Genomic DNA, 24579 nt, shown 5'->3' with positions numbered 1-24579 from the left:
TATTAATATAATTTAAATTCTCTATAAGATCATATAAATAAATACTTAAATAAATAATCAGGTCCTCTTCCTAATTAGTTTTATTCCAACTGATTTGTAATTAATTAGTAATTGTGATGACAAACATATGGATACTATATATATAAAAAAGTAAGTCTATCCAAGATTGAAACTGATCTATAGAAATCAATCATTTTTTTTTTTTGGTAGATCTCTGCAACTTACAAGATGCGCATGCAGAGCTGCAGTTGATGTGCATTTTAGTTTCAATTGCCTTACCTGTATAATGAACTTTGAACCTTGTTTGTCTTAATTGTCATTGCAGCACCCTTTGTAGGAAATTTGAAACTGTTTAAATGATTTGTTGAACTTGTTCTTGGACATACAAATAAGAGCGTAAATTGAGCCTGCCATCTTTTATGTCTTTTCTTTTAATCAGGATAATCATATTGCAATGAAAATAACCTGTATAGATATAAGGGTAAGAAGATGTGGTATAAGTGCTAATGGGACAACTTTCAATCCGAGTCACAATTTGTAAAAGTAAACCATAAATTATAATAGATCTATAAGATCTGCAATTTTGCACACCTTTAAAATCTGCATTGAAATGCAATGTTCAAAGCCTAGAATTGGAAAGTATACTGACTTGCAAACCACTGTGAGTGCAATCATTAAAGAATCTTGTTCAGAACCAGTACATAAAAAAAATGGTTTAAAAAAACCTAGTACATCGTAAGTTGTTTTTCTCTCTCTTTGCAATTTGATCTTCTTAAATTGAGTATTCTTGTTTAAAGACACATGAAAATGAATAAAAAGTAGGTTTGGAAAAAAATCTTAGTAATTAAAGTCATGTTAAATGAAAAAAAAACATGAGAGAAGGATCAGACCATCATCAAGGACACCGTTTTTTTATCGCTGACTCTTGAAACAATTGACTTGGTTTTCTATGCTGGCTTTATGATCATCGAAATTTGATTTTTTTTATGCTATGCCTTCTTAAAGTATCATGGGATTGTATAAGCACAAAAAAAAACGTTTATTAATAATTCTTGATCCACGTAAACATTTTTGGATACTACACAACACTTATAAAGTCCACTTACATTGGACAGTCATCATTAATCATTTGATAATTTGTGACTTTTTTTCTGAGAGCCTGTCAGTGTCATGATTGGCTATCATAATCTGTGATTGTTGATTTACATTGAAAAATCATGTGACCTTCACCTATCATGGTGCAGCATCTTAAAAATGTCGTGATCATTCATATTAGAACCCATCATTGACAGAAACAATTCACTTTGGTTTCAGGGTACCAATGCACCAGGTTGTCAAAAATTCTTACTGTTTTATGAATTAGTGTTGCATTATGGGATACTTATTTAGATAAGCCACCTTACATGACACGTACTGTTTTAATTGGTAATAATTTGTTTAAATTTGGGAAACAAAAAACTTTCATTGAAAGGTACTTTTCTTTTGTAAATTTGTGGTTTACAGACAAATTGATAAAATGCATTGTGTAAATAGTTGTCTTTTACAGCGTTACAAAGTTCTCAATTTTTTTTATTTTTTTTTTATCAGTAATCAATTTTTGAATAATTCTTGTTAATTTTACATAATTTCTTTTCTTTTGTAGAAAGAACTAGACACTACAGCAACAGAACTAGCTAACAGACAAGATGAAAGTGACGCCTCACGTAAAAGATTAGTAGATCAGAGTAGAGAATTCAAGAAAAACACACCTGAGGTGAGTACCCATTAAAAAGTAACAGGTTGGCTAGGTAGGTACCAGTGGTGGATTCAGGTGAAGAAGGAGGGGTGTTGTAGAGGGATTATAACCACCCTTTGAATCTGAGAAAGATATCATGTTCACCTTTCTTAGTTCTGCAGTAGTATTTCTGAGGTTTAAAGCACCCCCCTTTTCAATTTTAATTTATCTGCTCCTCAGGGTACTGGTAAAAAAATCACAAAGTGTTTGGTGACAAAAACAGGAGAAAAAATACACTTTTGAAGGTAAGAAAAAATTAATAAAACATTAGAAAAAGGGTTGGGTAGATGGGGAGGGAGAACAGATAACAAAAAAGGGGCCTTCTCTTACCTTATCGATCCCTATACTTTAGGATTAGGGTTCAATTATGGTTATAGGTATTTAGGTTAAATTTTGTAATGGATAAGTTTGAGAGTTATGGTGTTAAATTTTAGGGTTAGGGCTAGTGTAAGGGTTAGGTATGGGTTAGGATACAGTTTAGAATAAAGTATTGTTTATTATAGATCTATATGGGAGGGACCCAAAGTTTAAGAAAAAAATGAGATGTAGCAATTCTTTTCTATTTTTGATTCCAAAATTGATACTGAGTGACTGAGTCACATACACAAAATATTTTGGAGAATTCATTTTTTTTTTAATTCAACTATTACAACTATGTAAAAATCCATTGTCAACATCTTTTCCTTTCATAGATATAAATATTAATTTGCATATACTGAAGCTAATTTGATATAAGCTACAGTGCAATAAAAAATGATGAGAGGATTTTCATAAAATATTTATGATTGACAAACTTCTCAGTTACCACAGCAACAAATTATCCCATATAATATATATATATTTGATGCAACAATGATCGTTTTGTATTAACACAGATATTTTGATTTCCCATTGAAAATATTTATGATTAGTATCTACAGGATTAGTTTTAAAATGCAAGGTGGTCAGAAGGAATGGAATAATGAAGACTGGTTCTCTTTCGGGTACATTAAGTTACTTTGATAGTATTTTAAAACCTGTGTTGTTTGGAAATCGTGAAAATAGGATATTTATTTGTCTTTTAGATATGATTGGTTTGCTTTGTAAAGGCTAATTAATTCAAATTCTTTTTCTATGCAGACCCTTAAAATTGTGATTTCTTAAGTGTTTTACTTGTTTTTACAAGGATTACTTACCCTTTTTAGATGTTCTTGTCTTAAATTATATACTTTCTACCTGAAAAAAAAATGCATCACAAAAATGGACCACTTTGAAGTAGACCAGTCACATTTGTTTATTGATGATGACCTTATATTCAACCTCTAGTCTTTTGATTATTTGTGTCTAATTGACATAAACATCACATGATAGCAATTTTGAAATTTGAAATGTCTTGATCAATCATAGGACCATCAAGGACCAGAAATGTTGTGTAAATCAGGATCAAACTAGGAGAATACATGTACATTTTTCAGATTTTGTCAATATGCTAACACCAAAAAGACTAAATCAGAACTGCTTCTTTTTTTTTGTTACTGGAGGCAGGAAACAGACATTGTTTTGTCTAATTTATTGAAATTTTTAAAAAAATTTAAAAAAAAACTGTCAACAAAGTGAACAATAGCTGTCACATTATCTCATAAACTACCAAAATATTTTTCATACAATTTAATACAGAAGTCGTTCATTTACTCTGATTTCCAATCCATGATGTGAGTCCTTATTTTGAAGTATGCCTAACCTCTGTCTATTTAGCCTGTATTTTCTTTCAATATTACCTTTGTATTAGTTAATTAATGATATTTAAGATCAAGAAAACGATATAAGAAGGAAGTTAAGCATCCTTTAGGTTACGGCTTATTACATTTGTGAATTTCTAGTAGGGAATTGTATTAGGTCGCTCATTTCATCTGTAGAGAAATGTATTAGGTCGTTTATTTCATCTATATTGAGAAAAGTATGAAGTTGACTTGAATGAAAATGATTATTGATACAACATGAAAGTGGATAAGATCCTTGATGGTTTGTCAAAACTTTGGCTGTTTGATTAATATTGATGAGGTTATACTTATTGAACTAATGTTATTGAGCTCAAATGTTATTGGAAACAGTTAGAGTCATTCTCATAAAAATGATTTTTGTAATTTTGTTTTGGTTTTATTATTAGAAAAAGCAATTCTGGTCAGATTGATTAAGAAAGATCAAAGTCGACATGTGGCTTTGTTCAATAGAGAGACAGCAAACAAGTAATACAATAAATACAGAAATGACTTATAGATGTTAAAGGTCATAACATGGAAATGTTTCTAATCATTCAGATGCTAACTTTAATTGTAAATTAATATTAAATTATAAGTAAATAATAATAAAAAAAAAGAAGTTAAGTAACTCACTGAAAGTTATGTATACTAAAAGTTATCTTTCTTCCTAGAAGCTGTCATGATTTGAAAGCAGGTACATCTGTTTTTAAAGCAAGAGCAAAACTGTATTTTATTTGGCCTAAAATTAGTGCAATTAAAAGTCTAGTTAATTCAATGATTTAAAAAAAAACCAAAATGGACAGAAAATGATTCTATGATGATAAGGGTTATTCAAGTGACAGTGGTATCTAAAAAACATTTGCTCTTGTATATTTTTATGTCAAAAAACATTGATGACTTTATCATAGAGTGAGATTAGACATCTTCAGCTTTCAGACTTTTATTTTTTCTTTGAATCAGATACGTTCAATTATATTAATTAAATTGACACTTGTATCCGCATCTTCGTTAATCAACATTGAAATCATATTACCCGATCTTAAGCAATCACCGAATAGTTTGAAGTTTTTTTATCGGGATGACAAGGGTTCAAATCTTTGATCTACTTTCGACAAATGTGCTTTCACTTATGTCAGCGTTATTAGAAATCACGAAGAATTGCCAGAAATGTTCCCCAGTGCACCATTAAGCAGTGTTTTCATTGAGATGCAATGAATGATGTATATATAATGATTATTTTTGAAAATTTATTCTTTATGTAAGAATGTATGTGTAAAAAACACGATTTATAACATATATTGATTAAAAAATAAATTGAATCCGGCAGACAGAAGTCTAAGAAATAATGATCTGTTAAAATGCCATCTGTTGTTGATTAAAATGTGTTTTAGCTGGGACACAAGAACTGTAATTCTATGATATGGTTCATTAGAAACATGATTTTTGGTAACTCTTTTATGTATTGGAGATGTAGAAATGGATTGAGGTACATTTAAGGGTATTGTGTTCAAAAGGAAGTGTTTAATTTGGATCATTGAGGTTCAATACCCTGTCTGGCCTTATCGGTACTGTAATTTGTATGGGTACTTGACTTAGCAAGTTCAATAACTCTTTATGAAGGGGCTCAAACTACAGAATATATATATATGTTATATATTGTAAAAACTTAATCATCTTGTTAATGTTTCTGCAATTTAGCATTATGGTTTTGACAAACAAAGGTCTTCGTCTCTTTGTTTTAAAACCATATTTTGGTGACAAATTAATCTTTAACCAAGTTTTGGAATTAATCTATAACCAAGTTTTGGAATTAATCTATAACCAAGTTTTGGAATTAATCTGTTTATTAAAGATTTTAGATGATTCCATTGTAACATATTATGCATTTGTCTTTATTTTGTGTTCTTTACAAAGGTATTGTTACCTAACTAGTTTAAAGGCTACTGTGATTTCAAATTTGCTGACTAAAATGTTTGATCTGGACTTACAATCTGTTTGACTTGACTTATACATTGATAATTTTCCCAAATTTTAAGAAGTTCACTTCCTGTTTATATCTTGTCAAACAAGAGCAAAAACTACACTAATGTTTGTGATTTCATGTTGTTGACAGTGACGTATTAACATTAAAAAGTAATGATCTGGTCTGAAACCAACATTGATTATTTTCCCAAAAAGTTTGAAGTTCATGTCCTGTTTACAACTTGTCAAACAAGAGAAAAAGTAGTAAGGATGGACCTTAAACATTCAATCTGATCATCAGTCAACTTAATGTTTTTCCTATACCAATATTAAAGTATTTGCTGCTGGACACAGTATGAAACTTACAGAGAGGCTCATTCCCCAAAAACTATCATAATAGAAAAATTGGCATTCATACCAAATCTTTTTTTTTTTTTTTTTTTTATATAAAATGGATATTTTACAATATCAATATGATGAAAACCTACTAATACGGCTTTCTTTTACTCTAGGAGTCATGGCACTGATATACATGTAGATAAACTTTTATCTTCTCTTTATCATAAACCTTACCCTAACCTTAAATCTAGCCTTATCTCTCTTAATCCTAACCCTTAAACTTCCCTATCCTATATAACCTTTAAACAATAGATGAACCCTAAACCCTAAAGTATAGTGACCTCTAATGTAAAAGAAGTAGTCATCAAAGTTTGGTATTTTCATTTGACGTCTATGTGATTGTATCTATATATAAAAGAATTATATTTGATATCTATTTGATTACATTTAGATATTTGTGCTGATGAAGAATTCCCTCTACAGAACCCCAATAAATTATACTCCAATGATCAATGTTGACTAGAATTGATAGATCCTATGTTTTCTGTAGGAAATTGGCACAGTTGGAGAGCTGTGTTAATCAGTCACTTTTCAACATAAAAAGTTTGCAGGGATCCTTATGTAAAAGCTTGTAACTTTTCAATACTTACATCCTTCAAGTAGGTTTCCTAAACACTTTGGAAATAATAATTCCATAGGAGGACTTTTAGGGGGGAACATTTATCTTTAAAGAGCGTAGATTTTAATTTTTATGACAATAAAATTTAGTTTATGTCTTATTGGTCAGAAATATTCGTAGAATTATTAATAGATTAAATTTGAGGCTGTTTTCATAATTAATTCTATTCTCTTATTGGTAATCCTGCATGTGCCTCAGAATGAAAGCCTTGTACCAATAGTCAAAAAGAAGACATGTGATTTTCTAATCAAAAATATTTGAGTGGCCATATTATATGACACTTTCTGATCTGGGACAATTTTGAAGAGTTTATTGAGGGTAACTACTTATAATGCTGGAGAACATAACACTTTGATTGATGATACTTATATGTAAAAATTAGGTGATTTTCAGAGATTTGAAAGTCAAAAAACAGATAGCTTACAAAACTAACTAATCATCTTACATGGTGTTTGTTTTCAAATAATATCATGAAGTCTTTTCTCTGTTTTGCAATTTTACTTGTTTCATTGAGTCCTGATTTGCTGGTTGTGTCAACTTTCTGTTTTGCTGTCAATCTTTCAACTTTCTGTATTGCTTTAGTGTCAACTTTCTGTATGGCTGTCTGTGTTAACTTTCTGTACTGCTGTCTGTGAAAAACTTTCTGTATGGCTGTCTGTGTCAACTTTCTGTATGGCTGTCTGTGTCAACTTTTTGTATAGCTGTCTGTGTCAATTTTCTGTATGGCTGTCTGTGTCAACTTTCTGTATGGCTGTCTGTGTCAATTTATGGCTGTCTGTGTCAACTTTCTGTACAGCTGTCTGTGTCAACTTTTTGTATTGCTGTCTGTGTCAACTTTTTGTATGGCTGTCTGTGTCAACTTTCTGTATGGCTGTTTGTGTCAACTTTCTGTACTGCTGTCTGTGTCAACTTTCTCTATTGCTGTTTGTGTCAACTTTCTGTATAGCTGTCTGTGTCAACTTTCTGTATGGCTGTCTGTGTCAACTTTCTGTACTGCTGTCTGTGTCAACTTTCTGTATTGCTGTCTGTGTCAACTTTCTGTAAAGCTGTCTGTGTCAACTTTCTGTATGGCTGTCTGTGTCAACTTTCTGTATTGCTTTCTGTGTTATTTTTCTGTATAGCTGTCTGTGTCAATTTTCTGTATGGCTGTCTGTATCAACTTTCTCTATAGCTGGACTGTAGATTTGTCTTTAGGATTATAAATTCTCATTTGGACTGCAGATTCACTTTCAGAGGTGTAAATTCCATGTTGTATATCATCCTTTGAGAATACATTTTGGGAATATGGATTTTCTTTTTGGTGTAAATTGAGACTTTCAATTGATCTTCTGTACAAGTATTTCCCTTTTTGGAATGTACTCAATTCCCTTTCAGGAGACTCAATCTCCTTGAGATGAAGGACTGTAACAGTAAGCGCCTGTATTGGACTTTAAATTCCCCTTTTGGATTGTAGATTTACCTGCAGAACTATATATTCTCATTTGAGATCGCAGATTTCCCTTCAGGACTAAAATAAATTCCCCTTGGAACTGTAGATTCCCCTTTTGGAAATAAGATTCAAATTTGTGACCCTGTTATTTAAATTCCCCTCTGGTCCTGTTCATTCCCTTTTCACACACACCTGTAGCCATGCCGTGGGGTTTGAGGGGTTTAAACACTGTTAAAGTCAATGCCCTGTTTGAATTTTTACTGTAAAAGTTGCATGAGTATAATATTGTCACCCCCCCCCCCCCCTTTGGAAATTCCTGGATACGACCCTGTAGAACAAGGTGAATTTAGGTGTGAAAGAATAAACCAATATCAATAAATATTTTCTAAAATCTGTTAATAAGGAAGGAAGGAGAAAAAAAAAAATCCTAAAATGAATATAGTGTTGTTGGTGGAATTCCACTTATGTTACTAAGTCAGGAGCCTCATTGGGTTCTCTTGACAATCAAGTGTTTTGATGCTGATTTTTATCTGAACAAAGAGTAAACTGGAGTATTTATAATTGACTGTGAGTCATTAAGATCGTTGTAAGAGTTGTCATTGAAACCACTTTATGTACTTATGTTTATGACAAACAGATCAATTGTTAGGGACTGATGGGCAGTAGATCTAATATATAACTCTATGTACCGAAAAAAAAAAACTACCGCCTTCTAAATTTAGGTTCTTTTTTCTGAGAAAAGTAAATGTTTCCTTGAAATTAATTGGGTTGATTTGTAAAAATTTTACTAAAATGTCCTGAGTATAGTTTTGCTCAAATTATGAAGACATTATATCATGATGCATTTGAAACGTATAGTTGTGACAAATAACAGAAGCAGACAATTTAAACTTTCAATAATTACAAATAAACAGGACAATGATATATAAACATATATATAAGAAATAAAGTTACCAATGTTAGAATCAAAATTTTTGTTATTAGTTGACATTAATCATTTCAATTATGTAATGGCAAAAATAAATTTGTATTTGAAGCTGTGTTGATTGAAATATCAAAATAAATAGTTTTCAAAGGAAAGCAACTGTCATGTAACAACTTAAGTTTTTTACCAGCTGATATAGCTTATTGCAATTAGTGATTGCTAATATTTTAATTTTAGGATCTTAAGAACTAATGTATGGTTTAATAAAATGACTGAAAACAGCCAAACCCCCAACTATTGGGAGGTGAAAAAACTATAGTTCAAGGGAGTTAAATCAAGTCTAAGGGAGATAACTCAAGACCAAAGGAGATTAGTTCAGAAGTAGACAATATAGCTCTTGTTGAAGAGAAAACACATGAAAATGACAAATAAATGATTATATATTTGTTTTCATATATTCTAAGTGTTTACAATAAATTATTTCACTGAACCCTCATCAACTAAACTTTAATTAATTGTTCCACTTTGATCATAATACAACTTTACACTCCTGAGGTCAGTGGCCTAGTTTTTGACCTGGTCAGTGACATCAGCAGTAATGTTATACTGTGTAACAATCCCTGGAAGGGCCTCAGCAAGTATCAATCTTTCTATGATCTATAGAGAAAAACAAAGGATGATGAAGAAAATCAGAATTGACATCTAATGATTTCTCACTTCTGAAAATAACAAACACATCTATTAATGTCCTCCATTGTCAAAGTACAGTATATCACTTAATCTGTTACTACACAGAGGTGCCCCCAGATAATCTCCATCAAACATAAATTCTGACATAAGTGCAAATCTTCGTAAAAGAAAATAACACTTATTTATGAATTTTGATTTAAGCGTAAGCTCTTCAATATTAGAGGAAACAAAGATATACACTTGAGGTTTTCTTATAGCAGTTTATTTTCTGTATATATTCTCAATTTTAAAGATTTTGATAATTTACATCTAACTTCTATCAATCAATCAATTGATCAATCAATCAGTCGATCCATTTATCTTGTCCTGTTTAAGTTTCTATTAATTTGAATGTACTGTGTGTTTTTCATGTTGTAACTTATACTATGAGTTTATCATAGGGTCTTTAATGGCAATAATCATGTACTGTAGGTTTATATTGTCACCCCAAGAAGCAAGAAATTATGTGTAAATTTAAATAACATAGACCTTAAAATAAATCTGCAATCAATACCAAAAGTCACATTGGACAAAAACATTTAAAGACAACCATTGACAAGGCCTGATTTTTGCCACTGCATATGTGTTGGAATAAACTAGTTTTTGAAATTTCAAACTTCCCCCTTTATTTTGTTCACCAGAATAATTTTGTCCTCAAACAGTTACCTAATTCTATGGATGCAAGAGTTAAAGTCAATAAATTTTAGTCAGAGAGTAAATAAAAATTTTAATCATTTTGCTTGTTAAACATCTTTAATGAATAAGAATATAATATTCCATGATAAATAAAGTCATCTTTTTCGAATATTTCCCCAGCGCGATCCTTAGATTAGCGTAATCCTTACATCACCATTTCTACAAAATAGGATGTCAATATGTCTAACCCGATTGTATATTGCACATTTAGATAACTGATAATATTTATATATTTTGTCTTATCTAATAGGATTTAATTAACATCCATCATGGCAGAAAATCCTGACTTTTTTACCCATGATTTTGTCAATGTTAATTAAGTTTAGTTTATGCTGAGATTTTTTGGCATGATGTGGTGACCCTAGATAAACCCTCTGTATCAGAATCTTTGATTTCATTGGTGATTGGCTTGTTAATAGGGATGGATTTATATGTGAGGCCCTAGACGGGGTATACAGAAGACAGTAGGGGTATATTAAAATATATTCTATCCCTCTTTTAATTGGAAATAAGGAGACACTGACTGAAATAAAAAAAAATCAGATGAAAAGGGAGACAAATCATTTTCACAGCTGAAAAACAGCTGATTTGACAGTCAGAATCTGATTACTTTGATTAATCCATCACCAATAACTATTCTTAAACAAAAGAACAAGATTGATTTCAATGTGAAACAAAAACTCCAAAAAAGTTTAAAGAATCCTAAAAGTTTTTTAAGTTGAAACTTTAAACTATTTTCTTTCATAATCTTTCATAATATCTTCTATCAATTATCAAATTTCAATTGACATTTGGTCATCCTTTGTATTTATCCATTAAACTGCAATCATTGCAGAAAAGAATGATTTTGAACCATTTTTCTTGCTTCTAGATTGATCGTTAGTTGACTTTGGTTTTTCCCAGTAAAATGAAACTTAGAGTAATAATTATTACTTCTCGAATTACAAATCAAAAGTTCCCTTTGATATAGCCTCAGGTCACATAAATTGATTGGATTTGATGCCTCTGAAAAGGGGAGCAACTGAGCTGATTTATTGGTGAAAATGATAAAAGATGAAGTGTGTTTTTTATCAAAAGTTTGAAAATTGATGTTATCAACCTGGTATCTGTGTTATTAAGATTTATACAACTACACAATTTTGTAAAATTGGATCATTTAGTGAAGAGATTAAATTACAACTGGTTTAATCATCTGATCATAATCCATAGTGATTGTATGAAATAGACATGAAAAGGACGACTTTGTTGTCGAATATATTTCAAGTAGGAAGGAAAATTGTTTTGGATTTAGTCGTGGATATTATGTTTAATTTTTAGCTGATCACTCAAGAGGTATTACGTTTGTACTATTTATTTTAAATTACAGTTCAAAAGGAAAGTTGATATACAACTTTATCGTATATTCATAACATAACCTGTTTATTAGTTTTGAACATTTAAAATTTGTATTAAAATCAAACTATGTATATATGGTAACATTAAGCGATCATAAGTTTATTTAAATGGGATTTCCAAGAATTAATCTTCCACACCCCGTCTATTTATAGTTTTATCTGTCCTATTGAATTGGATGATTTGTAAATTGAGATAGTTTTTGTCCTTGTGTGATAAAAGAGAGGAAGACAAAAGGAAAAACAACTTAAGATTAGTTCTTTTGAAAATAGAAGTTTAATAGTTGTATGGTCATAATTATAATAGTGAATTAGGTTGAATAACAATACAATATATGACTAGTTGAATGTGTCCAGTAACTTGCATAAAATCTTTCAATTGACATAAAAGAGAGAAGGAACCTTAGAAAAAATGAGAAATTTCAATATTAACTTTTCTCAAAAATGAATGTAAAATTGTCGTTTGATAAAAAGTTAATGTCTGTTTGGTATATTAGTACTCAAATGGAAATTATAAACCAGGATTAATAACAAGCACTTTTAAATTACAAGTCCTTGGAAATAGTCTGTTTACCACTTTTTAAAATCATATACATGTAATAAGAATTCAATTTTACATTGAAGACCTGTTGGTGACCTTCTGCTGTTGTTTTTTTCTATGGTCGGGTTGTTGTCTCTTTGGCATATTCCCCATTTCCATTCTCAATTTTAATTTCTTTCATGATTGTGAGATGTCACAGTTTCTGTAGGATGAAACACAAATGTCTAAGACAGGTGATGGGCTTTCTAGAAAGTAACTGACAAACTTCAGTAGACATTTTGGTAAAGTCCATAAATTTCAGGGACAAGGGAGATAAGCATGAATAGTGCTATTCTAATTGTCATTTAATGGATTCATTAACAGCTGCAAATTCATGAGTTTGTTTGGCTCTGTTTCTCATACCAATTGATTAAAAGAATATAAAGTATATCATCTATATCTCTGTCCTTGACTTAGGGATTATTCGTGTGAACTAATTGTACTGCAACTTTATTTATAATCTCACCAACATAGTCATATATTATTAGTGTGTACAATATAGCTCAACAGTTTTAGATAATCATAAGTTCGATATGTTATCTGTTGTTGTAATTTTTCACAAGAAAAGTGTTATCTATATACATGTTATAATTAAATTATACCGAACTCAACTGATGACTATTGTATTGTACTGACAACTTAGTTTTTTTGTTGTTGTAAATTTTTTTTTGGAGGGGGGGAGTAATATTGTATTACTATTAACTGAAATTCAAATGGATTTAGTTTATTTATTTGTTTAAAAGGTTAAAGCCATCCTCTGACACAAGTATAAATAAATAGGACAAATCTTTGAGCAAAGCATGCAGACTTATTTTGTTTCAACACATATAGTATTTAACATAAATAACAAATGGTAAATTGAATACAAACTCTGATTTATTCTCATAATTGACAATTTCTGTTTATTATATTTTCAGGATGTTCGTAAATTAGTTGCACCATTATTAAAAAGTTTCCAAGGAGAAGTAGATTTTTTATCCAAGAGAAGTAAAGCAGCTGAAGCAGCTTTCTTGTCCATTTATAAGAAACTTATTGATTTACCAGGTTAGTTATCTCCCTTTAATGGAGTACAGTTATCTCCCATTGTTTCTCTGAAATTTTCACCTATTGTTTGTCTTTTAACCAAATTAATTGTTAAAAGATATGTTTGAAACTACAATTGATAGCCCAATAATTTGATATTGGGGGTAAATATGTCTCTCATGTTTAGAAAGAAATGATTTATAAATAACATGTATATATAAGAAGAGTAGCCTAACTAATATTTTCCTGTTTATTTTACATAGATATAGGAAGATGTGGTGTGAGTGCCAATGAGACAAATCTCCATCCAAATAACAATTTATAAAAGTAAACCATTATAGGTCAATGATCAATAATCAGTCATTACATGGTTCTAAATAAAGTAATTCATTTTAAAAATATGAACATATTCATGCCATGATTATAATATTTTTCCCCTATGCTGGTTTCTGATAAATTATATATAAAAAATGCTTATTTTGTTTATTTTGTTTAGTATTAAATCATTGTACATTGTACCTCAATTTCTAATGGATAAAACTCTAACACTAGAAACTTATAAAATACCTTTCTACTTAGATATAGGAAGATGTGGTGTGAGTGCCTATGAGACAACTCTTCATCCAAGTAACAATTTAAAAAAAAGTAAACCATTATAGGTCAATGTACGGCCTTCAACACGGAGCCTTGACTTATACTGAACAAAAAGCTATAAAGGACCCCAAAATTACTACTAACGAGAAACGAGAAACATGTATAAATTACATAAACAAACGACAACTACTGTAATATTTTGAAAATATATTTGTAGGACTCTAAAGTGCGATGGGGACGCTAAAGTACGATGGTCACGCTAAAGTGCGATGGTCTACGCTAAAGTGCAATGCTTCCATACGCTAAAGTGCGATGGTTCGCGAAAGGTTAGACGTCCGAAACGTAGTTGGATTATGACGTTAACAGTCGTACAAACAAACCAAAAATGAACATACCAGAAGATAGATTAGGAATATTTGATGAACAACTTTTACACCAAATGTTCAAGATTTACTAGTAATTGATTTAAACTTAACCGTTCTTTGTCGGATGAAGCACATTGTTTATTTTTATCGTGCTGGAAGAGGGACTTGTATCTAACAGTCGAAAATTTTACTATATGAATATAGAATAGTATACGCATACTTATCCTGCTCAAGTTCTATTTGAAGCAAACGGAAACATTTGAATCATTGTTTACGTGGCAGTTTACTTTGCGATCCTGTCGACTTTAATGAAAGAAACGTCGGTAAAATATAGAAACATGTTGGCATGCGTGAATTATAAATTATCTGCTCTAAAACATTAGTATGTTCTGTAATTTGTAGGAAAATAAAACATGTATTTGCACTCGCTATGAAAAAGGAGAAAGCTCGGCGAACATTGCCTTTCTCTCGCATTCAATTTAAATTTTATACTTATAAATGTTGCATATTCCGACAATCTGAGACTACTAGTAGTCTCAGCGACAATGAACGAATTTGTATTTGTTATTTACAATGACGACTGTATCATATGGGAGGTTGTAACATGATTGTGAACGGCAATCTACACCAATTATCCAAATATGCAATAAGCTCCGAATTGTTAAAAAATCATTTTACATGAAATATAATATTTTGCGACAAATAAATTACCCTTTTAGAAATTATAACGTGGCCGGTCTTCTAAATTTAGAAACAATTATTTAAGCCTGCCGGTAAATTATAAAGCATATATCACATATGTTAGTTATACGTTAGCATATTAGCTGAGACTACTATACTACTGTTATAGTAGTCTCAGCATATTAGCTTTTGCAAAAATACTATTTTTTAACCTCGATGTTTTAATCCCTCGAATCTTACCCTTTTGGTCCATTGCACTTTAGCGTGATTTACCATCGTACTTTAGCGAACAAACAACCATCGCACTTTAGCGTGAGACACCATCGTACTTTAGCGTAGACCATCGCACTTTAGCGTGACCATCGCACTTTAGAGTACCATCGCACTTTAGAGTCCTACATATTTACTGTTAAAGTTTATGATGTTTGTTTATCAATGAGATTTCAAATTAAAAACTTATGTCAAACTTATATATTTTAGATCCTGTTTCTGTACTGGAGTATGCTACAACAATACAAAAGAAAGCTCAGCGAGTTGTAGATTTAGAAATAGAAAACAAACAATTGCGAGATACACTTGATGAATATAACCATGAATTTGCTGAGGTGAAAAACCAAGGTAAAAATGTCTTGATTCTTGTCCTGATTTTTGGAATATATGAAGTTGGCCCTTCGGATCATTTCAAATATTACTTGACATTATTTTATTTTGCAAATGAGATTTTGTCATATTTTCCAGTAAAAAAAAGCTTATATACTACTTCCAAAATTGATGGAAAATGATTATTGAAAGTTTCAGACAATCATAAGAAATTTGACATCTAGAATTTGAATTTCATCAAAACTTTTTTCCTCACATTTGGTAAGTTGAAATGGTCTGTACCATGATTTTTTTGTAGGGTGCTCTGAATCTGTGTTAATTTGTCCAAATTTCCATTCTTTAACAAAACAAATTAAGTACATTGTAACTCATCCCTGGCCTTTTTTGACATATGATGATGAAAAATTGAGTCATTTTCTTTTAAAAAATAAAATAAAATAGAAAAATTAATTGTCTTTTGTTTTAATAAATGTTAAAACATAAAGTAGTGATAGATACACAATTAATGACCCATTATAAAATACGTGGATAGATTTGTAAATTGACGGCTAATTCAGATATACAAAAAAAATCTGTTTGTCTTGTCAAAGTTATAATGGCCTGAGGTCGAAGACATGCATGTCACTGTCATTTCTGCTTTCTGACCGCCTATCATAACGAGCGTTTATTTTAATTAGATTATTAATTTACATATTTGTTATTAATTAACGCTCAGAAGTGAAAAATTGTTGAAATAATTAATGACCCTTAATGAGAATTTTATCCCTTTTAAACTTTGATATATAGAATGGTTTTAAATTTTAAATGTTAGTTTGTGAGAATATTTTTTATGTCATTGTAAAAAGTCATTTAAAAGGTTATTTTCCACAAAAATTTGTAACTATAAATGAAACAGTTAATGCAAAATATATAAAAAGAACCTATGTGTTAATATAAGTTATTCTTAGTTGCTACTGACCCCCTTTAGATTCATAAAGGGTTAGTTAAAATGCAGAGGGGGTCAATTCAATTTAATATTTTTTTATTTTCAAATTAAAGGGCCCATTAAGAGCTTAACATAAATTTAACATGACATAACATTACAAAGTGATTAAAGAAACATAAAATAAAAATTCAAAGGGTCAGGCCCGAGTTTAGTCCCCTTTATATTTTTACCCCTCTGTGGATTTTAGGGGGTCAGTAGGGAACCATATAATGAATATGTTGTACATTGGACTTTCCTGCAATGTTTTGTATAAAGATAAACAATGAAATACAATTACAATAATAGAAGATCACAGTGACGTCATACAACACCTTTGAAATCTACTGACCCTCTACTTCATTGCTAATTTATCCTTAATGTGATAAAGGGGATCTAGTGTCATAGAAAAGGCAAAGGTCATACTGATTTGTTTCTCGAGACTTTCTAAAAAGTATGGAAGGGAGATAATACAATAAAACAAATTTTGATGTCGTTTAAACATATTTGGCAATGGCAGATCTTGTGTGGTGTGGTGGGTTCCAGGTGTTGGACCCCCTATTTTTTATGATCAATGCATTTGAATAGGGACATATAGTTAGAAGTCCCTCTTTTTATCCTAGGTTTAGGAACCCTCTTTAAAAATGACTTGATCCACCCCTGTTTGGAAAATTATGAATTTAATATAGATAGATGCAACTCAGGTTCCATTGCAAACACCAATATATTTGAAAATTACTTTGAGAAATTATTCACATTTGTAAAACACAAAGTTTTATTAGGGGATTACAAAATCCAGGATAAAATACAATAAGCAAAATGTTTTTTAACAAATAAAGAAGAAAAAATGGAATAGAACACCCACATATACAATTTCATACTTATTTAATAGGATTTTTCTGCTATTCATTTTTCTCTCAGAATTGTTAACTGTGTCTGGTTGTTCTATTTCCATATAAAGAAAAAAAAAGTTACTCATAAAACATGTACTATAAAGTTAGGATTTAACATATATAAAGAGAACCTTTCTTGAAAAAAAAATTTTAAAAATATACTCGTAAACATGTACTATAAAGTTAGGATTTAACATATATAAAGAGAAATTTTCTTTTAAAAAACAAGGATTAAAAAAAAATGTCTATATAAATGTCACTTTCTGTTTATTGAATTGATTAATTTATCATTTTCTGATCCTTTATTTAGACAAGCTGATTTCACTTTATAGAAAATCAATTTTCTATGCTCCCGTACGAGTATAAGTAAATTATTATCATATAATCGTCAGCTTTGGTGACAATACAGATCGCCTGTGTATACATCAAAACCCTAAAAAACCATTGATCTTACTATCAATTAGCTCTTAGTGGATTTCAAATAGAAATTGTGATCGATGGAGATTTCCAATTTTTATTCCAATTTAGTAGAAAAATCAATGCAATTTAATGCACTTTGGGACAGCAGTATTAATCTTATATGTAAAAACTCATATTTATCAATTGGTTACTGAACGATTTTTCGATTTCCAAGTCTTTGTTTAAAAAATTTCGAATTAATGCCATGGCAGTCAAAGTCTTCACAAATCAATTTTTATTTTAAAAATTTGGGAGTCTTTTGAAGTTTTGACACTGGAAAGTTCATTCTGAGCGATCAATCTTAATGATTAACAATATTTTTTTTAATTTTTCGTAGGAAAACGGAACAAAAACGATTGATATTCCATTTCTATCTGATGTTTGAATTTTATCAATGCACTTTACATTTTAATGCACAGGACAATATAGACCAATCATACTCAAAAAGATTTGAAGTTTTTTTTAATTGTCACTGAGGCAGAAATTCGATCAGACATATTTGCATGATCTTTTCAATATTCCGGATATGTCAGAAAGTAATGTGAATATTTCAAATATTTTTAAATATGAAATTAAATCATTTTATTGAAGTTTCATTGTTATAATAATCAATATTTCAAATTTATTTAAATTTTTATATCTTTAAAGTTCTTATTGTGTACCTTTAATAAGTTTTCAAAAGAATGCAATTATATTGAAAATAGATAATCATTTTAAATTTCCTAAAAATAATTTTTCAAAAAAAAATGTGCTCTTTTATGAAGTGCATTCACTTGATCAAAGGGAGGTAATTGATTTTTTTCTCTCCTTCTTTTTACAGAAGTGACAATCAAACAGTTAAGAGACAAATTAAAAGACTGCGAAGAAAAGATAGAAGCCACTGCTGAGGTAAATATCTGGTTCCCTAATGGACTGGTTACCATGACTTGTCCTAAAATTTAGAGAACAGGTATTGGATATATGCCATGACTTTAAAGGGCTAAGTGCAAGAAAATTAATTTGTGAATACCACTATTACTTGTGGTTCCAGGTGAAAATGTTTGTTTTGATGGTGTCTTATTTTGTGGTTTTTGATCAGAAATTTATATTTGAATATCGTGAGGAACTTTATATTAATTTAGGGTTTTAAGGTTAACCTCAAATCATTGATTGACACATGGCACTGTCACCTGTATTATTAACCTACTAAAGAGCATCAATATGTTGGGATTATTCTTTAAAGGCCATATACGGTCCGAGTACACAGTTATTTCGTAGTGCATTTCTTTTAGACAATAAATGAAAATTAAAAAAATCCCACCTGCGCTTTCTCAATAATATTTTTACAGTTTGTTGTACTACTATTGGGACAAATTATATCAAAATTATAGAAAACGTCATCAGCTCTAACTCAAAATATGGACAATTTTATGTTAAGGGGGTCTTGAAATCTTTTGACAGCTTCCGAAGTGCTAATTTTTGACCTTTTTCAGCTGGACCTAATCACTACTTTACATTAATATTTATGACCCAATTTTTTTTAAAGTGTCATTTCACCCCCCAACTTGCTATATGAGGCATAAAACATGGAGAAATAAATTTGGAAGGGGTATAACAAAAATTGGCAAGTAACACACTGTCCACACTAAGGACTATATTCGTGGACAACGAAAATCAAAGGACAATAACTGTGTACTCGGACCATACATGTACCATCAATTTGTATATTTGTGACAGACTTTGAAACCATAATAATGTTACATCATAAATTCATAGAAGTATGCTAAAAAAAAATGCAAATATTTGGAAGCAATACAAGAAATTGGTGTCTTTGTTTTAAAAATATAAATGCAGAATTAAAAAATATATCTGAATTTTGAAAACATGAAAATTTTTAATATGATTATTTAAAAAATTAGGACAACAGTAAAATACCAGTTGGATCTATTTATAGAAATTCTACTGGACTGTTATAATTCAAATGGTGTTTGACCTGATCTTTTTATAGACATACAACTGGACAGTTATAATTAAAAGAATGTTTGACAACACATGATTTAGAGCTAGACATATTGTTTAGACAACTGTCAATTGTTGAAGATCACATGTTGACCTTTGGACGATTTATTAGGTTCCTGGCTTGTTGACATAGACCTCACATCTACCTTTGGTGTATCCCTTTATTTGTCAAGGGTATCTAAAATCTTCTGAGCTCTAATTTTGTGAACTTCATCATTGTATTTTGCCAATTTCTTTACTGATTCCTCTAGTTTTGGCATTTGAAATGCCATTTTATTAATTTGGTTAATTAAAAATGTATTGTTGATAAAATAAGCCAAAAGATGCTTCAAAAGTTCAAATGTCAATGGATTTTTGTTAATCACACATATTGACAAAAAATTATTGTGAGAGATCAAGAACTCTCATTTTATTTTACTGTTCAAGAACTGATAACTGTCTTTTTGGTTTTATGAATGCCAGATTCCTAAATCACAAGTATTGACAAAAAATAGAGAAGTTACGTATTTATTTTTTTTTCATTTCAGAAGAACATAATTTTATAAATGTTTTGTTTTTATTTGCAAATATAAGGTTCCTATTTCGTAACATCTCTGTTATATTGACAGCCCCAGTTGACAGTTGTCAGCTAACGACATAGACAACAAGAAATAAGTTATCGTCTAATTTACCTATTGGTTCGTCACGCTTTCCTGGTTATTAGTTACACACATTTCAAATCACTTGGTCTTACGAATTACGGAATGGGTGTGTATGTAGATCAATCACGTAAATCATTTGTCGTGTCTGTGTAAGATATATTGTCATATATTAAGTCGTATTGTCAGCTCCTCTCAAATAGTCAAACTTTATTGCCCAAGTCGGACTTGAAAATCTGGTGATTTTTATCGTAGAAAAAAAAATCAAATTTATAATCAATAATTTCTGAAATTTTTGAAATATTTTTGATTATTGTTTTACTTGTGGGTAAACTTTGTTCCAAAAGTTGAATAAGTATTTCCATCAGGAATTAATGATAATTGGACAATAATGTGAAATTTTCTGTATCAAATTTAGGCACGGACAAAAGAAAAGGAGAAGGAATTACAAAGACTTTTTGCAGATAAAGAGAGATATTTGCAGGAAACACAGTTAGCCGTTGCAAAAAAACTCGGAGAAGCTGAACAACGTGTGACAACCCTTCATGCAGGTAATTTATCGTGGGGTGTTGGTAAAATTTGTTGTTTGACCATGACCACAAACCTCAGAATTTGTGAAAGCTTTCAACTTTTATAAAATAAAATTAAAAAAAAAACCAACAAAGTTATCTTTAAAGTATAATAATAAAAGAGATTTTCAGCATTTGAAATTTCATATTTATATCCAACAATTATTTTTTTTTTTATTTTAATTTTAATTTTATATTATTGAAATGAAAATTTTATAAAATAAAAGGACATGAATTTGTGTATTAGTTGTGTTTCAACGTTTGTTCTTTTTGTGTGGAATTTTCTTCAAATAGATTGGAGAATTTCATATCTCTTGACAGATTTTAGATTCTTTGTTTATAAAATATATGAAAAAATAGATTTAGCAATTATTAATTTCTTGAATTATTTGATACATAATTTACTGAAAAGTTTATCATAGTTGTAAACTTTTGAACAAAAAGATCATATATGACATGGATTGTATAAATTAGTATTGTTCAATAGTTTCGTTTTTAAGACAAAACAAATTTTTGTTTGAACATTGCAATGAAATATTCCTTAGCCAAATTACAATAAAGTGTGACTTGCCCAATTTGAAAATCTAATTCAAATTGCTATGATATCGTACTTTGTAAATTCTTAAGAAACAATTGTTGACATCTCAATTATTATAATTTCCTAATTTTAAAACATTGACCTTCATAACTGACCAAACCTCTTTTAAAAAAATTAACCTTAATATTTCTAATTATTTCCGAAAGTTACCCTTAAAAGAAATTTGAACGTGATGGTTTTCCAAACTTGCAAGAAATAAATGTAAAGGGCAAAAAACTGAAAAGATGAACAAAGGATATATTTATAAAAACATGAGTGACACATGCTAATGTTTCTGTTGGCTATTTATGCACTGGTCACCTTATTTCTAAAATCACTATAAATAGATACACAGAAGAATGTTTAGAATTTGTTTCTACTGAATTATTTTGAGGAAAGAAACAGTATTTGTCAAAAGCTATAACCTAGAAAAGACCTGTTTCGTTTATAGTTAACTAATATATCAATTGAATTTTGTTGATTAGAATTATATATTATTTTTGCTTTTATTCTTTAAATTTTTTGGTTAAATTTGAATGAAAGATACTTTTCGTTAGATGGTTAAACTTATACTGATAGATTCGATGCATCTTTCAATATTAAAATAGTCCTATTTGTGTTTCACTCGTTGCCAATTTCTGTTTTCAATCAATTTGTCTGTTTTCAATCAATTTGATCGTTAATCAGTCATTAAATGGTTCTATATAAAGTAATTCATTTTAAAAATATGAACGTATTCATGCCATGATTATAATATTTTTCCCCTTTGCTGGTTTCTGATAACTTATATATGAAAAGATGCTTATTTTGTTTATTTTGTTTAGCATTAAATCATTGTACATTGTACCTCAATTTCTAATGGATAAAACTCTAACACTAGAAACTTATAAAATACCTTTCTACTTGTTGGTTAGCAATATCCTGTATTATGTTAGATAATGTTGCATTTAAAACAATCAAAATTTATCTTTCTCTTAAAAAAGTTAAAAAGAAAACAAAACTAACTACTCAAAGTAAATTTCTTGCTGATTCTTTGAAAATTAATTATAAAAAATTCAGAAGAAAAATGAACAATGTAAAAGTTAAAACAGGTTTTGTGTTTGGTATATGTTCATATGAAGTCAGTTTTGATAGCACCATTTATTAAGATACTGCCCTAGGATAAAACAAAATAAGTAATTTCTTTAAACTGCTAGTAATGTACCGTATTTGGATATATCTAACTATCCTGGTTTTATTGTAGAGTAAGGTCTTTTGTTTTTGTTTCGTACTTCTAGCGAGAAATGTTCATTGTAACTTTATTAAGCTGTTCAGGTTTAAGGGTAGAGTAGAGTCTTTTGTTTTTGATTCGTAAATCGAAAGAGAAATATTCATTGATAATTCGTATCATTCCAATTGCAACAGAAGCACCTCTCAAAAACATCTGTGTCCAAATTGAATGAAATTAATGAAATCAATTACGGGAGCGAAATACTGTTTAGGATATTGATTTAATAAACTGTTGACATTTTGCTTTCAATCAAAATTGAGGCTAAAATGATGAATAATTACTTAATATCGTCATTTAGTTTTCAAATGACAAATCAATGTTCCGGATGCATTATGACCCCTAATGTTTTAACAACCGATTACCAAGTTCCTGTTTTGATTTAAACATATATATGTATCGTAGATATTTCTTACAAATCGGGGGAATTTATAAACCTAAATTGTACATCTTTCTGTGTGTTAGGGAGGAATGCTAAGCTGGTTTTAGGAAACCAGGTGAGACAGTGTACCAGTTGGAAGAGCAATCGGGTTTGAAATTTGAATATTTTCTTATTTTAGAAAACAATTCTCATTTGTATTTACTGAACGTTATTTCATGGAAGGACTGATAATCTTGTTATCTTCTTGTTTTGATTGGATGTTGTTTGCTTAATGTCTAGTTGCAAATATTTCATAGATATAAGAAGATGGGGTGGGGTATTAGTGCCAATGAGACAATTCTCTATTCAAGTCACAATTTGTAAAAGTTGACCATTTTACAGCATGCATGTTCAGGATATTAGCTTCTTGTAGTTATCATATTAAAAAAAACAATTGAGTTTTGTTCTCTCAACACTATATTATAATGAAATTTGAAAAAAAAATGAACTATGAACTATTTAAAGATGATTGAAAAACATGAACTTTATTTGGTCAAACAGACTTTTGTTAAATTTGATAGGCAAAAATTTGTCTGTGGTCTTGCTGTATGAGCTTTTCTTATTGTCCAAATTATAAGATAATCTTTAGTTGCTGACTTCTACGTCTTTTGGTTTAATTGACAATCATACCACATCTTCGTGTTTTTATATTAATTAATTTCTATATAATAACTGCATGACCTTTTAAAAGCTCGAAAATCAAACAATATATTTATTTTATGTTAGTGCATTTATTTTCATTACATTTGTGCTTGATAGAGAAAAATGGCCATTGCAAAGTAGATACATGTTGAAGATGTACGGTATGTGTTTCATCAATCAATCATTTCAGATGAATGTTGCCTATTTTTGGCTCAGACACTATTTATGCAGTTCCTCTGACTCTAGTTTAATCTGGAAAAAGATGGTTGATTTTTGCAGTTAATCATATTTGTTTTTCTTTTGGACATGACTCAGTTCAATTGTTTTAAAATTTTGTCATGTCAAGGCCTTTTATAGCTTGCTATGCAGTATGAATTTTGAGACTCTCTTGTTAAGATTGTTTAACACCTGTAATGGTTTTGCTCATTGTTTAAGGCTGAGCAATGACCTATAGTTGCTAACTGTCTCTGGGGGATAGTTATCTCATTGGCAATCATACCACATCTCCTTATTTCATATCAATCATGAAAAGGTACTGGACCTTTATATTTTTGAACCTTTGATTTTATAACACCAAATATTGACAGGATCCATTATAAAACAGCTGGGAAAAAATCATTCTATCGAGTCGTTACCTGGTGCAATGGT

General features: G+C 29.9%; 1 protein-coding gene across 5 annotated transcripts in view; it reads left to right on the top strand.

Annotated features, from left to right (window-relative positions):
• Positions 1-24579, top strand: part of LOC143076647 (homeobox protein cut-like 1) — an 84423-nt gene that overhangs the window by 25604 nt on the left and 34240 nt on the right. For all 5 annotated transcript variants that reach the window (XM_076252487.1, XM_076252486.1, XM_076252485.1 and 2 more), the window contains exons 2-6: positions 1643-1753; positions 13161-13287; positions 15387-15524; positions 18640-18707; positions 20874-21006. In XM_076252487.1, coding sequence (XP_076108602.1) covers positions 1643-1753; positions 13161-13287; positions 15387-15524; positions 18640-18707; positions 20874-21006 — 577 coding nt within the window. The remainder of the gene's footprint in view (positions 1-1642; positions 1754-13160; positions 13288-15386; positions 15525-18639; positions 18708-20873; positions 21007-24579) is intronic.

The sequence above is a fragment of the Mytilus galloprovincialis genome, chromosome 5, assembly GCF_965363235.1.
Source record: "Mytilus galloprovincialis chromosome 5, xbMytGall1.hap1.1, whole genome shotgun sequence".
NCBI lineage: Eukaryota > Metazoa > Mollusca > Bivalvia > Mytilida > Mytilidae > Mytilus > Mytilus galloprovincialis.
This window is presented reverse-complemented; position numbering and strand designations above follow the sequence as displayed.